The sequence below is a fragment of the Aptenodytes patagonicus genome, chromosome 3, assembly GCF_965638725.1.
Source record: "Aptenodytes patagonicus chromosome 3, bAptPat1.pri.cur, whole genome shotgun sequence".
NCBI classification, from domain to species: Eukaryota; Metazoa; Chordata; class Aves; order Sphenisciformes; family Spheniscidae; genus Aptenodytes; species Aptenodytes patagonicus.
The window spans coordinates 129,668,191-129,685,823 of NC_134951.1; the positions used below are offsets into that span (position 1 = coordinate 129,668,191).

Genomic DNA, 17,633 nt, shown 5'->3' on the forward strand with positions numbered 1-17,633 from the left:
GACGCACTTTTCTTCTACTTTTTTAATCCACCCAACACCCACTGGATGGACAAACAAGTATATTCCGGTTAATTCACTTGCTAAAGGACTAATGCTTACACCAGACTTGTTTTATGTGAAATGAAGGGTAACATTATTCTTTTTCCAGAAATAGCTGAAATAGCACTGAAACTACCTTAGTAATTTTCAAAGTGAGTTTTCACTACGTGTATTGACCCACCATTCATTCCATTGTATATACTTCTGTGGTGAGGTGACAGGTCATCTGTTACTTGTCTCCTGAGGGTACCTTCTCTGCTGCCTCCGCTGAGATGTTTGAGATGCTCTGGGCTCCCTCCATAGTGTTGTTTGAGATGCTCAGGGCTCGTACCCCTCACTTTGTGGAGATGTTCTGTACTTCCACTCGGCGTGTGCTTTTGAAGATGATCTGGGCTGCCACCGCTGTGCTTTTGATGCTCAGGGCTACTGCCAGGCCTCTGCTTTTGAAAGTGTTCAGGACTACTACTCAAAACATGCTTTGGGATAGTTTCTGGACTGCTGCTGCTGTGCTTTTGTTGTTCAGGTGCTTTGACAATGGTTTTGTGATGTTCCGGACTTGGTCCTTTCAGGTGATGATCAGGACTGCCAGAACTCCTAGGCTTCTGGAGGTGCTCTGGGCTGATACTCCTGTGTTTCTGATGCTCAGGGCTTCCTTCACCCCGAGTTTTTTGAAGATGTTCTGGACTAGTACTTGGATGATGTTTATGATGGTCTGGACTGTCTGTACTTCCCGTGCTAGAAGTGCTACTCCCATCACCGACATCTCTTATGTAAGTACTCGTCGCGGTTAACTGGCACAGGCTGATTTGGCTGTCGATAGAGCTCCGGCTGCCTGCTCCACCACTCCTTTCCTCGTCCAGCAACACACACAATTCTTTCAGCTCCAGGTTTTCCTTAACCACTTCTTCTTGTCTCACTTCCAGTTCTTTCAGCTTCTGTAAGTATAAGGCAACCTCTTTGTGCATAACGCTAGCGCTGTATCTGCCCAGTCTCTGCCATTCACGGGACACCTTCTTGCCCTTCTGCCTGTCATCATCCAGAAAGCAGCAAAGGTCTCTCAGTTCTTGGTTATCTTCTTGCAGCTTCTGGTTGATATCCTTTAAAAGAAAGACAATCATGAAGAGAAGCGTCTAAAAGAATTAACATTATACCATTACCGTTATACAAGCCAGCGAACAGCACTGCTATTAACCCATCATCTAAGCACTCAAGTGAGGCATAAATAATTGCGTGTGTAGATCTGGCATATTATAACAGCATCATGCTTCAAACAAAGCTGCTGTCCAGTAAAAAGTGACCATAACGTGGAGCTAATCTTGAAGGGTTCAAAGACTAACTTCTGATACAGCATAAAAGTTTCAGGTGCTTAATTTTCATGCTAAACATCGGAATAATTTAGCTTCCAAACTGGGCAAAGATCATAAGCGCTCTCATGATGATCTCACTCCCTTCCTTGAGAAATATTCACCTGCGAGTTATTGCTGAATAAAACTGCGAGATACATCAGAAACTGTAATCTCACTTAAATAACTAATTATTAACATTTATACTCTCTATTCCGTAAAGTATATTCACATATAAAGATGAACTTTTTAGAGATTTAAAATATTTGGGTTTTGTTTGATTTTGTTTCAGATTCACATAAAAGAACCTTGTCAGTCATCACTTAATCAGAATTGCTCCAACCACTCTGAAATTAAATAATCTGCTTTAATATATTTTTCACTCCTAACAAGATGAAGTACATGATTCCATACCCTTCTTTAAGTGAGGAACAGTCTGAAGCAAAAATGTTTAAGCTATTACTACAGCAGAATAATATGCCAAAGAAAACATTTTCAGTATTTTATCCCCCTCGTTTTACTAAACTGGCTTGCGACCATATTTATCTTTCTCCCATCTAAATACTCATTCCTTCTTATGTACAGTATCAGAAGTAGAGATTAGCCACAATTGTTAAAAATTTAGCCTTATGGAAAGACCATTTTAGCACTGTTTCTTAAGAAAAGGAAGCTTTTGTAACTCCATGGGATTTGTATGCATGCATCCATGCATTTGTTTGATCTTTGCCTCAAAATAACTTTGAACTTGACCAGTTTCAACCCATATTTGACAAAGGAGTCTCAATGAGGCCACAAGGTATCCTTAAAAATCTGTGCTGGTGAGAGAGATTTAAAATGACCCCATGGTGGAATAAAAAAGTTTGAGTGGAAGCCCACAATTCAACAGTCAGCAGTAGGAGGCACCCATCCACCAAAACCAGGCACGGCTGGTCATTGTTACTCATGGACCAGTTGTTTCACACAGGACAAAGGAGGGAGATGTCCAGACACCAACGCAGGGCTCAAAACCTCGTTCTCCCAAATTCCTTTTAAAAGTTCCAGCTGAGGCATCCCAACAAAAGGCAGAAGTTAAACATCACTTAAGGAGTTCAGGATTGAGAGAGGAATTTGTCACTCCTTCCTACACATCTTGGTGTGTTTTGTTACTTATCTGGATGATGTATAAATCCGTATGATGTCGCAATACCTTTGCACATAACTGGGAGAAAGATACTATTGTTATAATTTAACTTACATTTAAAATGTAAGCTTTATTTTTACCAAAGTACTATCACTGATGGGTCCTTTTTACCCCTAGACACCATATATTGTCAAAAAGAGGAAGGGGACACACACACACTCATACTTTGCAGAACAGGAAAACTTGGGAGACAGGCACAGTCTTCCCCCACATGCTGTTTATTCTATGCCACACTATTATCAAAGACACTTTCTCAATAATTTAGTTGTTTAAAGCCACCCTGCAAGTCAAGAACTCTCTTCTAATGTACTCTCACGTAATAATTCAAAAGCCCACACCGCATCTCTGTCTCTCCTCTCCTTCCCTCCAACCTCACCTCACCGAAGGAATTTCCTAAAAACAATGTCCTTTCTCAAAGCATCAAGACAGAAAATGTTTTGTAGTCATGCCTACTTTAAGATAACTTTCTAGGTCTATAATACACGTGTACATGCTACATCAGGGTGATTATCTGTAAGTCGTCACACTGTCTTCCCAATCCTCGGAATTGGGAAGGAAACATTAGGGACTATGCTTCTCATCCAACAAAAGAGTTGCATTAAGAAGGGATAAGTCATTACAGACTTGGTCTGCCTCTCACTGTAGTCTGCAGAAGCAGGCAATCAAAAATGGTTTGATCAGAGATGCATTATCAGACGTCTTTTTCAGACAATAAACTAGGGATTGGTTCTGATCATCCCGAAACCGAGCCCAAGGGTTTGCCATCACCTGCCATACGCTGCACTGCATCCTGGAAATGACCAGCTCTCTCCAGCAGCCTACCAGACTGCCGGACAGATGAGTAAGTCATCTTAAAATAGTGACAGAAAACAGCGTAAGCTACACAAAACCTTTTGAATGTCCACAGCTCTGCACACTGTTCTTTCACGTGTACTTCAGACAGGATCATTTAACCTCACTAAAACCCAATGAAGTCTAACACAAAACTGACAAGACTTAAGTGTTTTCATCAACCCAAAGCACACCGGGGCAGAGCACACGACAGCTGCGCTCCACAGCCTGCTGAAGAGTTGGCCATCTCTTAACCGGACACTCGCTTTTTAAGCGGGATCAAACGCTATTCGCTCCAGTCCTTGTTCACTTTTCACGCGATTCTTGGTAACGGCTGCTCCCAGACCATCCACCTGATGAGACCGTTCCCGGTGGGACGGGCGGGGGACGCGGACACACGGCAGAAACTTCAGGGGTCCCACCCTGCCCTACCCCGCTACCTTCAAGCCGCGGATCTCGCCGAGGTGGAGCTGCAGGCGGCGGTTCACCTCGCGGATGAGGTTGCTGTGGTCCAGCATCGCGCTCATCTTCTCGGCCTCGGCGCGGCGGAGGCTGCGGATCAGCTCCTCCTTGCTCCACTTGAGCAGCTCCTCGTCCGACACCTTGGACAAGTCCTCGGCCGGCGCTGCCCCGCAACTTTCCGCCGCCACTTTCGACATGGTGGCGGCCCGGCGGCACCCCGTCGCCAAGGGGCTACAGCCCTCCCGGGGCCGCCCCACCGCCGCGGCCGCAGCCGCCCCGCGGTGGGCAGGGGAAAGGGCGAGCCCGGCGCCCGCGGGCAGCTCCTGCGGGAGGGCGGGGGTGCCCCCGGCTCCAGCGCTCGCGGCGGCTGGGCCGGGCTGGGGTCGGGGCTGGCGGCTAGGAGGGAAATCGCTTCTGGCCCCAGGCAGCGGATCCTGGAAAAAAGGAGGAAGAGGAGGAGGAAAGGGTGTGGAGGAAGCAGGGCCACAGTCTGGGGAGCAAACTTCCCCCGTCGAGAAGGGAAGGAAAGGGGAAAAAAAAAAAAAAAAAAAAGACCAAGACAAAGGAAACCCCAACAAGCCCGGCTTTTTCAACAGGTCAGCGGTAGCAGCGTGCGCCTCGTCCTCCCTGCTGCGCCAGGGCTGCCCGGCGCTGGAAGCGGTGCCTCTCACGGTAACCGACGCCCCTCGGCTGAGGGATGCAGGCGCGCCGAGCGGGGAGGATGCGAAGTCCCGAGCCAACGCACCATGGCGGAGGGAGTGCCGGGCCGGGCCGGGTGGCCCGGCTCCGCCGCAGCGGGAGGAGCGGGGCGGGCGGAGCGGGGCGGGCGGGCGCTGCCGGCGCCAGTGGCGGGCGCGGGGCGGCTGGCGGCTTTTCACCGGGGCGCGCGCCACGTGCGGGCCCGCGCGGGCGGGGCGGGGGGAGGTGTGGAGAGGAAGAGGGAGGGCGGCACTGTCCCCGCGCGGCTCGCGGGCGCCACCTGCCGCGCGCCGGCCGCCAGCCCGGCGGGGGCTGCCCCCCCGCCCCGCCGGGGCACCGCCGGTCCCTCCCGCCCGCCCCGGGGCCGGCGTTGGCGTACCCTGAGCCGCTTCGGCGGGCGGCCTCGCGAGGGGGCGTGGAGGTGCTCGGAGGAAGGCCGGAGGGAGGCAGCCGCCGCTGAGGCTGCCCCTCAGCCGGGCGGAGGCGCACCTGAGGGGAGCACCGCGGCGGTGCTCAGCCCCACGTCTCCCTCCCGCCTCAGCGAGCAGCTTTACATTTGGAAGTCAAAGGTACGAACGCACCCACCCTCCTATCAGTCTGATCCCTCCACTGGGGCGGCCTGTGAGAGGTGGCATTACATCACCAAAAGCCAGCACCGTGTCAGCTTTCTCCTCATCTTTCATTTACAGCGGGAATACTTAAGCTTTATAGAGCTGTTACCAGACAGAACTAGATACAGTTCCTTATTGCAACTCTTCACTCAAGCTGAAGGTCGCATGCCATGAAATGAGCTCCCCACAGGAATTATGATTAGGATATTCTCATTTCTTCCTGGAGAATATTCAGTCGCGGTGTTGCAAGAGGCTTACATTTCCCCCTTTGCTTAGAGATACAAAGACTGCCTTGCAGACGATTTGGGAATGAAACTCAATAATCCATTCACGCTGCTTACAAAGAAAGATGATACCATGTATCTCAGTGGCAGAAGTGGATGAACTGAAACTATTAGGTGAATAATTGGTTGAATTCCCATTTTTAAATCACCCTAGTTCCCCCTGAACAATCCCCTGCAGGCAGAGGAGGGTGTCCCACTTAATAGGCCCTTACTACCTCCAATTTTGCAATCTTGTAATTACTTCGCATTAAAGATGATCTCCGATTCTGGAGGGGAAAATGTAAAGTACTTAATATCAGCACTGGCAGATCACGAGGTTGCAGCCCCACCAGCAGGGCTGGCTCTGCAGAAGGCAGCTGCAGCTGGAGAACACGTGCCCTGCCCGTCCCACCATCGCTGCCCCTTGGCATTTTGCTGCCTCAGGCAACTGGAAGATCAGCCAATGCCACAGGACCAGACTAGCCAAGGATTATTTTCTGCTCTGGTCCTATTTAAAAGTTGCCACAAGAATGGTTAAATCAAATGCTATTCCTTATTCCTAATCTTATTATTACTCCTAATCTTCTATTTTTCCTAATAATATAAAGTATATAATATATAATAATAAAAGATTATTATTCTTATATGATTCTTATTCCTAATCTTCTCCTTGAACTATCAGCTGTCAGTTGATCACACTGAAAGTTCTTCTGCTCCTATCCATCCTGAGCTACACTTTGCATTTTCACCATGCCAATGAGTCCTACGTGTTTTCCCTTCCCAAGCGCCATTCAGAGATGTTCTTTCAGCTGATCCATTTTTCATGTACCTCCAGTTTCCCAGCGCCATGCCAGACCCTCTGGTTCCATCCAGCTGGGTCCCGGGATGACCCGGCAAGGGCTGCCCCAGAAGCCCACACCAGCCTCCTGCCGCAACAGTCACTTGCCAAAGTCCTGGCACGGGAGTCACATTTGAGCAGCTACCATAGGTACAGGCTGCTACTCAGGACGCAGGAGAATTACCCACCACCCCTACTACAAACAGTACCCGTGCTGCAGAGCGAAGCACAAAAGGATGAGCATGTTTGCCGAGCTGCAATATGAACCCCAGAGTCCATCACTGTCAACAAGAGTTTTTACAAAGCACGGAGCTTTGCCATCATGAAATCCCATTTCCTGATCAGCGCTAAGTATTGTGTGAAAATTTTATTTTCTCAGAAAACTCTATCACTCTCTTAAATCCTCTGAAATTTTTTCCACTGCAAAGAACAAAGCTTTAGATAAAAGCATCTGACTAGCCACAGCAAAAATACGGTAAAAGGCCATGAAAAGGAGCTGTCATCTTTTATGCCCAAATATATTCCATTTTAATGCAACTAAAAAAGAATAGCTTGGGGAAAAGGCAGCAATAAATAAAGGCTTTTCTTATTCTAATTCAGCAGTATATTAGTTGAAAGGTCATATGATGTTAGATTTTTAAAAGTTTAAATGTATTTCTTTCCATGAAATAAACAGTTGAGTGAAAAACATCTAAAAATTTTTCATCTAAAAGCTTCAGGAAATACTGTCCACTTGCCTCAACTCAACATTAACGGCATTTCTCAGGAGTAGCATTTCATAGCTTTTGATCATGGGGTGCCATGGAAAGCATGGATCTGAGACGAACGGCTTCAGGGAACACTGCTTTCTCCACCAATATGAAACACCTCCACGTTTGTGTCTTCAGGAGGCACAACTTTATTGTGTAGACAATTGTGTAGAAAGGAATATTCGTAAAGTATGGCCGTTAGAAAAAGTTTAATAAAGTCAAACTTCAAAAGTTTGGGACAAATGTAGCTCTAATAATGGAACAAAAAACATATCAAGTGAAACTAATCTGGAACGTTTCTATAAGGAGAGGATCTAATTTCACATTCACTCACGCTTGTGTAACAAGATCAAAACGAGAGTGGGAAGTGTGACATAATTATTCCCATCTCCTGGCAATTTTAAAACTTTACTTTCAGATAGTCCACCTTACTGCTCAAATGCCGAGTACTTCCCGATGCCTGGGCCGTTATCATCAGTGGTGATGACAACAATTGCCCCGAAACAAACACTTTGTTTTTCACATTAAAGCTGATTTTTTGCAGTACTATCTTACTCCCCTGAATAATTCTCATTCACAGGCTGAAGTGGAGAGACTAGGCAAATGAGCTAGGGGATTGCAGTGCTGGGATCGCTGCAGCCTTTGTCCAGGGGGATGGCAGTCCCCCTTCCTTTCAATTCTTTCACACCACGTGCCAAATGCTAGCAGCAATGTGGACCCACATCCAGTTAAATCTCCATAGCTGACCATGGTTTGCCAGCTCGGTAACATTTTCGCTGCTGTGTCCTGCTCACCCCTGGACATGCAGCCATTGTTGCTGGCAAAGCCTCTTGCAAGTCCTTGAGGGCCAGCACTGGCTTTTCATTGCTGCTTGCAGACTATCTAGTGCTCTAAGTCTCTGATTGCTGGGCAGAGTCTCCAAGCATTATTATAACCAACAATAATTATACAATGATTTTAAAAATACTTTTGGACATTTCCAGTGAGGCCCTAAAGCTGTTCAATAGCTGTCTGCCAAAAATGTGTCATAGCAAACGAATACTTTCATAGCAGTCATGTTACACAAAGATGGCTAAACTGTTTTTGTTCAGACTTTCCAAAAATACTTTTGAGAAGAGTTCAGACGTGCAAAATGTCATTCCCAAATTAGAAGGAAGTGGAAAGAGCTTCAAAAATGAAAAGTTCAAGTAATTTTAGTTACAGTTGCTTCTAGATGTTCATGTGTCTGTAGCTGACACCCAACACAGCATCACCCACACTGCCTGCTCTCTAATCCTAGCCCATTAGTTCTCTGCTGGCTCATCACCTGTCCCTCGGCAGAGCTCCACACCTTCCCATCGTTATCAAAAAAGATGACTCCCCCTCCTCGCCTCCCATCCTGTCCTTCCTAAAAGAGCCTCTATCCATCCATGGCAGCACTCCAGTCATGCGAGCTATCCCACCACGCCTCCATGATCCCAGTAAGATCGTAGCCCTGCAACTGTACACAGACCTCTAATTCCTCCTGTTTGTTCCCCATCCTGTCTGCATTAGCCTACAGGCAGTTCAAAGAGGCACCCAGTTGTGCTGATTTCCCAGGAGAAGCAGTAGAGCTTCCCCTGCAATGCGGTCCTCTCAGCACCTCCTCATTCAGGTGCATATGCTTTAGGTGGGCACCCTTCAGTCCTCTGTGTAATTTCTGATGTCTCTCTTGTCCACATCACCCTGCATCCCTTGCTTACCAATCTGGTCCACTATTTCCTCACTTATCTGTTTGTCATCAGCTCTCTCCTGTCCATTCCTAGGTTAAAGTTCTCCTCACCAGGTTTGCCAGCATGTTGGCAAAAACGCTTTTGCCTGATTTGGTCAGGTGGATCCCATCTCTTCCTAACAGTCCTTGGCACTCAAAGAGGGTCCCATGGTCATAAAAGCCAAATCCCTGCTGTCAACACCAGCTGTGCAAGCACTCATTGACCACAGGATCCATCCACTCCTCCTCCTCAAGCTCTTTCACCATCATAGGAGTCTTCATTTTCCAAGCTGACAAGCACAGACCCTGGCTGCCCCTCCTTTATTCGCTATACCAGTATAAAATTAGATTAAAGCATTCACATAAGAATATTTTACAACACAATATAGAACAACTTTTCCTAACGGAGTCTCATACAGTGTTCATAGAGTCTTAGTATGTATAAAAATTAACAGACTGATACTAGGCAGTCCATATAATATTTTCTACTTCATTGCATACCCACTTCCATGACACAAGGGAGATTATGGATAATGCCATCTAGCTAAAGCTGGCTAGAAACAAAATCCTTCATTACAGACACCTTGGTATTCAAAACATTTACAGCCGGAATCCTCACCTCTTGCTCCTGACTTTATGATAGGTAAAAGTAAACAGCCAACTTTGAATAAACCCAAACTTCATTATGCTCACAACCTAATGTGAACGATACTCTCATTCTCTGGCTTAAACCTATTGCTTAAGCATGGTTTATTTATACTCTCTCTTAATATATCTGTAACAGGTATAGATACACCAGCACACTTTTCAGCTTTAAATGAGATTAAAGACAATATGTTACGTGACAGGGAAAGTGACTCAAAATACTGGTTGGTTTTTCAAAGCTCTTGTGCCCACACGCCCTTGGCATTTCAGAATGCCTCTCACCATTCCCTACTTCGGCAGGGTTTCATTCATGAACTCCCTCCCAAGCAACACTGGCCACCAAGCACTGCACCACAGCAAAGCCAACGCACCAGTAACAGCGGCAGAAAGTGAAAAATGAGTGGAAATAGCAGAGACTGCAGACCCCTAGGACAAGGCTGGCTACATGAGGGCCCACTGTGCGATTCTTAAACCCTCTTGCTGATCTTTCAGCTTTATTGCAACCTAGATGACAAACAATTCCACAAATATTATTTCCAGAGCAACTATGAGCATTTTCTTAAACTAGGCAACATGCAGTTTTCTCATCCCAGAAATATTTTTGAGAGAGAAAAAGGTTCATGTATTCCCAACTACAAGAAAATGTAAAAGAAATCTAGAAAAAATGTTTTCAAATTAACTATCTGGAGAGGAGGAAAAAAAGCTCAGCTTGACTTAGTCATTGGGCTTTTTAAAACTTAAGAAAGTTTCAACTTTAAACCCTTTAATTAATTACCTATGATAAATAGCTTCTATTTATTCTGTAAGAAAAAAAAAAATTTCTTCTTGAAATTGTTTAAAGTTTATCGCCTTTTTTCAAAATTAAGAATTTCTCACGAAACAGAGTTTGCTATGAACTTCCTCCTACTGCCACCTACACATTTCTCATGGCCTAGCTATCATGCAACCGTGTGGTGAGCTGGATCAGCTTCATGAGTCAATGAAAAAAGAAATTTAAAAAAAATCAACCACTTAGAAATAATGACTGGTTTTCCCGTGGACGATTGCACTGATCTGGCTCACAGTACCTATATCAGACACAAGGGAGGTGGAGGGAGCACACAACCCCAGGGATAGAGGTGGAGCAAGACCATCCCTGTCGGTGCTCTAAATGCAGGCTGCCAGAATAAACACACCATGACAGTGAGCCTTCAGTATAGCCACCAGAGATGCTCCAGACGAGAGGAGTCAAGAGCAATTAGCACTTCCTGCTCGAGTTTACATGGCGCCTGTGGCTCAGCCAGACTTGCAGATTTGACTTGGAATCTATAATAGAATGAAAAATCCTGAAATGTCTTGTGTGGGCGCTTCACTTCTTATTTCAATTAGAAAACCAGTCGGAGACTTTTGTGGCCCTCCTCCAGGACAAACCTGGGATCCCCAGGTCACGGATTACTCACAGGAGGTGCCAGGAAAAGATACTGCCACTCAAACTGACTCGGAAATTGCTTTCGCAGGTCTTGGCCAATACTCCTAAACCGTTTGTTAATTTCAGTGAGGTGCATGTAAATGAACACGCTTTATAACGGCTCAAGGTTAAACGAACAGTTAGATGACTGATCCTTAGAAACAAAATGAAATACAGAAACAGGCACCTTTCCAACTCAGCAGAAAACATACCCGAAACAATAACTTAAAGGCATCCAAAGATGTTAGAATGAAATTGTTAATTATAACATTTTTATGGGGTTGATTTTATCTTGAAGAGCTTGGCGACTTTTCAGCACAGCTAACAGTTTGTTCTGGCTGGGATCCAACATAGATGCATAACCAGAGCATCTGTGGGTTTGGTTTAATTGTACTCCTGTTCATTGCTTGGGCAACACTGGACTTTGTTTTGTGTTCATATTTGATTAGTGAGTTAATAAGGGGCCAGATGCTTCTTTCCACTATTGCTGATGGAAGTAAAGTAGATGACTATGTGGTGGGAAGCAAGAAAAGGTGCATGCCCTACAGCAGAGTCCTTTGCTTCCCCCCACCTTGTAAAAAGTGGCAAATACTGGCACTGTATCTACAGGAATAAAGATCTTCTGTCCCCCTCTAGCACACCAACATAACTGTAGTAAAGCACAACTTTAAGCATTTACAACATACTTCGTAAGCACAAGCATTGGAATAAGATTAAGGTAGGATAAATCCTTGGGGGGGAGGGGGTGGGGAAGTTTTGGAAATTAAGCAATACCATGCCAGGAAGACAGGCACCACTGTCTGGAAAGAGGAACATGGAAAAATCCCTTGCCCTGATGGACACTGAATACTTTACATGAGCTTTTTCCCCCTCCCCTCTTCCTTTCTATGTCTTTTTTTCAAGTTTGAGCTCTGGTATCATGAATGAAAATTGACACAAATTGGCTGGAGTAGTGGGTTCCTTGATAACTATACAAAAAACAATACTCAGACTTCATGTCCATTCACATAAGCCATCATACCAAATAAGCCACGCTTCCTAAGTCCCAAGCACCGTGACCCAAACCAGCTATCTAATGAAGTGAAGAGGAAAGCCATACTCCGTTACCATTTCCCTGAATCTACAACACAAAAGACTGTATTTTCAAGCTAAACGCTTCTTTTTTAATCTGTCTCTTTAGTGGCATTATTGTTACTTGTTAATAAACCCTTTTTATGAAAAAGGGATTATTCATTGTATTTTTATAAAGCTACGTATGCTTAAATAAAACTAATCTACAACAAGAGTATATGGGACAGATCTCCAGTGGTTTGTAACACAGTACTTTTCACTTAGAATTATCTTCATTTATCCCAAAATATTTAAATCAGCCATCCACCCGCCCATTCTGGCTGCTGCATGGCTACATGAAGGCTTTTTATACCCATCTCCTTCCTTGGTAGGACAGTATTTTGTAAATAGGCTCTGTGGTTTCAACAAATCTCCCCCAAATTCAGTTGTTCTCTGCAATAAGGTGGGCTTTTGTGAAATCATCGGTTATTTATCCGTCACTTACCCCTTCGCCAGAGGGACAGTAGCGGTCTGTCGCTAAAGGTGATTTCTCCCTGTATCTTGCTGCTTCACAGTGACAGCTTACACAGTAGAGCTCGGTGGGAAACAATTCCAGGGATTTCCAACTTATCTCGACTTCCCATTCTGAGGTGTTCACGTCTTTACTAGGATTACCTATTTATAGAGAAGCAAAATGAGATTCATTTGAATATTTCCCTAGACTCACTTTAAATACTAGACTAGCTTAAAAATACAAACAGAACCATTCTTTCCAGCCAAGCATCAGTCCTTGAGTATAAAATTGGAAACCAAGTAATGAAAGCAAAGCATAAAACCAAGGAACCCACACTGAAGACATTCGCACATCAGTCCATATCAGTCTCATGTCCTCACTGCAACTCCGAGTTCATCTACAGCACTTCTCAAAGCCAATGGCCAGACCACAGCATCTAGAGTGCTGTTTTTCACAGTGGGCCCTCTCAGAGGCCTTGTTTGGGTTCAAGAGCCAAGACAGCAACTCAGGAACCGTTCGCTTCCTAACGGGTATTTGTCAGAGTTAACCTGCAATGTTGCATTGCCAACCCCAAACCCATGCTTCATCTGAGGGGTGCTTTGTTCCGTATAGCTCTTTCTGCAAGACCGAACTCCAAGACAAAAACCCTTCAACTTTTATCTAATAAAAAGCAGCAGGAGTAACACAACCTCTCTAGCAGATGTGGCTGTGGTAACATTCACTTCCTTTATACCAACTGCAGCTCTGATAATTCCTGTTTCCTTCTCCTTATTTTTTTAGAACTGGGCTTTTTTTCCATTCCTTTTTGATAAAAAAAAAAAACAACCACAACACAACCTTCAATGTTTGGGCTCCTACAAAGTGTAGCATTCAGCGCTTATCTAACAGTAAGCAACACTTCCTATTGAATGCACTCCTTGTGTTGCTACAGCAGTTTAAAAACTATTGCAGTATTTTTTTTAGAGTATATATCACACACCTGATCAAACCCTCAGGCTCCAGTTCACTGGTAATTCCTCACAGTGATCTGGTGCAACATGCTAATAATATGGATGAAGAAGCCAGCATTCACAGCTCTTTGGGCTTATTCAAAACATTGATTGGGTCTCATTTTGTCCAGTGAAAGCAACACAGGAGAGCAGACACCTTTTGTCAGTTGTTTTTGTTTGTTGTTTTTTTTTTTTTTTAAATTGTTACTCACAGATTACTTTTGATGGAAAAAAACAAGAAAAAAATGTTGAAGAAAGAAGAGTTAATGATATGTCAGTGAAACTATCACAATGCCTAGTGAAGTTGCAAGCTTGAGCTGGAACTAAAGTAGTTTTATACAGTCATTCCCTTCACATCAGTTAGAAATTACATGAATGTAGAAGGAAGCTGCCTGCTAATAGATACTTTTCACTTGCTCAAGCCTTATGCAGATACCACTGGCTGTGGCAATTCTAGCAATTAATTATCAGTTCTGACAATGCCATTCACGATGGAATAAAGACTGTAGTGTATTTAGTCACCTTGAGCGTTTTTATTTATTTGTACTGCAATAGCATCTGAGACCTCTAGCCATGGAGCATGATCCCTTTGAGTTGGAGCTACAGAACCTCAAAATGAGAAGACTGTCTTTAATATAGTACATAAAAAGACAATGCTCCTAGAATTTACAAGCTACACCATAGACCTCTGGTTCCTGCAAAGTGCAGGGGAAGGGGCAGAACTAGTTAAATAAGACTGTCCCATTTAATATATAGTCATTTTTAACTGTAAACCTACACACACATTAAACTAATGAAGGGACAAACCACACTAAAAAAGTAGCTGTCCTGGTTTCAGCTGGGATAGAGTTAATTTTCATCGCTGGCAGGGCATGAGGAGCTGAAAAGTCCTTGACTAGCGTAAGCACTACTTAGCAACAACTAAGACATCGGTGTGTTATCAACACTACTCTCATGCTAAATCCAAAACACAGCACTGTACCAGCTACTAGGAAGAAAATTAACTCTATCCCAGCTGAAACCAGGACAGTAACAAAAGTCAAACAGGAGGATTATGCAATGAGGAGAGAAGAAAAATGGACATTAAGAGACAAAGAAGAACTCTAAGGAGTGTATTAGTGAGAATTACGTCAAAGTTATAAACCAGTAATGTAACCTGAAAAGATTATGAAGTCCATGACAGCAAAAACAAAACAGCTACCTCAAAATGCCTGGGCAGATGATTTTTATGAAAACCTTAGAACCATTGTGGACACAAGGCATTGAGCTGTAACGGGGAAAATGACAGAAGTATTTAAGTCCTCAAAGCAAGGTGGTCCTTCTGTGAGCATGCCTCAACCTGGGCAGCCACAGGGAGATTTGCCGATGTGAAATGGTTGCGAGAAGAACAGCATGCTGTCCCAAATGACAACAGCCTTTAGGAGTTGAGACCACAGGGTCTCTAGAGATTGCAGGGGAGAAAAGATCACTGTCTTCAAACAGGCAGTGTTCTTGTATCGGTGCACTGAGCCTGGTTGAAGTGATTGTTTAGCTGGTGCAGTGATGCCGGAGACGGCCTTGTCAATGACACTGTGCATTGGCCCGGACTTTCCTAAAAGCATTTCTGCTGCTTGCAGTAGGTGACGTTTTAGAAAACATTTTGAAAGTGTTCTGTTGGTGAAATATGCAGAGAATGGCCCACAAATCCCATGCTTGCAGGCATCTAATCTGCTTCCGTATCACTGCTAACCTCATGTTCACTCCATGTTCTGTTCTGAGTCTTTGAATGTGTTCAAATGATGTATTGGCTTCGAACTGTATTGTCAGTTCAGCAAACAGTAATCAACTTAATATTTACCATCATGTCATGCAATAATACTTTGAAATTCTTTACTGGTTTGGGCCCCTGAAATATGCATATATATATATATATATAAATGCATGCAATACCACACTTGGAAGAAAGGTATACAGTAATTGGAAAGGCAGCTCACGAGGTTATTGAATGAATAGCGATCCCCACAGATCACCTTCCTCTGCAACTTTCATCTCCAGGAACACACTCTTTAGTTATTCTGCTGATTCCCCTCAGCAGGACAAATGCATTAAATATTTAATTAAGCTGTGTTCAATATATTAGGCAAGTGAACTATTCTATCTAGTGCTAGCTTAACATTACGTGCTGTATCATACTGTTCTGCGCAACACAGTGTTGCAATGATATGCACATCATTGGAGTTTTTGTTCTATTTGCTTATGAACAGTAAAAGCAAAAAGAAAATGAACACCCAAATCAGGATTTCTAATCTAAGTATACTCCTTTTAGCTATTATTATTTAATCAACTCAAGAGGAGATGCACGAACTCTGGAAACTGCTGGTGCACTAATAGGTGGGCATTCAAGTGCAGGGGTTTTTCACTTGTCTGGGTTTTTAAGCAGAGCAGAAATTCATTGGTAGGGAAAAATCCCTGTGTGCGGCTTGCATAGCCACAGGCGTGCCAGACCATAGTGGAAATTTTAACCTGAATGAAACAGAGGTAAAACGGAGAGGGGGGCAATTTGGAGATTCCGAGAAATAACATTTAACCTGACTCCAGCACAAACCATTGCTTCAGAACTGCCAGCAAAATCTTGCCAACCTCAGTCAATTCCCAGCAATTAGGGATGACATACACCTTAGTGTTTGGAATATACAGGGAGAGGAAAGGAAAGAGAATCAAATTGCTGTACATTTTGTCACAGCTGACGTGTGACAATTGCCAAGGGCAAGTGTTTCTGAAGATAAACTGATAGGCTGCAGTTGAAACAATTGCTTCCGACAAGGAAATGTTAGAGGCCAAGAAAACCCCCTGATCTTCAGGGGACGAGTATTTGCTCTGTTTGTAACATTAGATAAACAATGTGCACAAAGCAAGATCACTGCATAGGGAATTCTTGCAACTGCAGCACCATGTGAAATGAAAAAGAACCTAATCCAGAAACCTGATTTCCTAGGCTGACATAGCAAACATTCAAAGGTTAAATAAAAGATTTTAACTTCCTAATATCTGAAGATAGGGACGATTGGGTTCAGTCCTGTGACGTCTGAAGAACTGGGGATAAGATGCCACTACATGAGACCCCAGAACTGACTAACAGAAAGCTATGATTAAAAAAGGGGACAAACCTCAGCATTTTTTTATCAGGAACTCAGTGCTATGGAAAGAGACAGCTGTTAGATGGTTTAGAGTTTGTCCCAAAAGTCACTGGCTTCAATAGGTGACTTTCCATTATTTGCAAGGAGTACTGGATTGGTACGCTGCTCAGTTACTGAACGATCAGCCTTATTCCTGATCTCTTATTAGAAGCAGGCTGACATTTGCACAGATAAAATGACAGAAAAAAGTAGAAGAGGGAAACAGCTAATAAAAAAATAGTTAAGGAAAAAAAAAAAATCACGCCTACTTTTTTCTCTTGTCAACTGGAATCCCCTTACAGTTCCAGTAATCCAAGTGGTAAGTTCTTCCTTATAGTGCCAAAAATGCAAAGATACTACAGAGAATTTTGCAAGTCAGCCATGTATCATAAAATCCCAGCTGATTTAACTTTGATAAATTTCTTTTATAATAAGAGCAAATGTATTCCTTTTTCCACTGTAATGCTTTTTTTTTGGGGGGGGGGGGGGGGATTTTTAAGCAGGGGGTCTTATAAGCACTAAAACCAAAACATCCTGACAAATGCAGAACATAGAGTTTTGTTGCAAGCAGACATGGGAAGATTTGCCAGCTGCCCAATTTCTGCTTTGGAAGTAAAGCAGGTTCTGGAACTAGACCATCTACCACTTTACACAAACCCAGAAAGTCCCTGATCTTGCAGGGGGGCGGGGGGAAGCAGTTTGGACCAATTTGAAAGGACAACCTCCCAAAGTTTTTCTTCCAAGAGGATCAGATGTTGACGCTTCCCTCAAAAGCAGTTATTTCTAGACAAATAAATAAATAAATAAGGCTGAATAGGAACAGTTATTTTCCATACATCCTTCTGAACCACAGGCAAGAATGAAGGACAAGTTCAGCAGGTTTCATCGTTGTTACAGACATGGAAAGAAAAAAGAAAAACTACAACCAAATACTGTTAAAGATACTATTGGTTTAAAGCTAACTCCCCTTCTTCAAAGAGTGACAGAGATATGCTGGCCCCGCAGGGAAATTGAGAATCTTCTCATCTTTGTGCTATAATCTTCTTGTTTCTAGTCTTCCAGGGCCATAAATCACTGCTTAGCACTGTG

At 43.9% G+C, this 17,633-nt stretch overlaps 1 protein-coding gene across 2 annotated transcripts in view; it reads right to left on the reverse strand.

Moving 5' to 3' along the window:
• Window positions 1–4,111, reverse strand: part of CCDC85A (coiled-coil domain containing 85A) — an 82,776-nt gene extending 78,665 nt beyond the window's left edge. Inside the window, exons 1-2 of one of the 2 annotated variants that reach the window (XM_076335172.1) lie at window positions 3,834–4,111; window positions 221–1,136 (exon numbers count right to left, since the gene is read on the reverse strand). In XM_076335172.1, the coding sequence (XP_076191287.1) occupies window positions 221–1,136; window positions 3,834–4,052 (1,135 nt within the window). In that variant the 5' untranslated portion in view covers window positions 4,053–4,111. The remainder of the gene's footprint in view (window positions 1–220; window positions 1,137–3,833) is intronic. The other variant, XM_076335173.1, reaches the window with a different exon arrangement.
• Window positions 4,112–17,633: the final 13,522 nt, after the last annotated feature.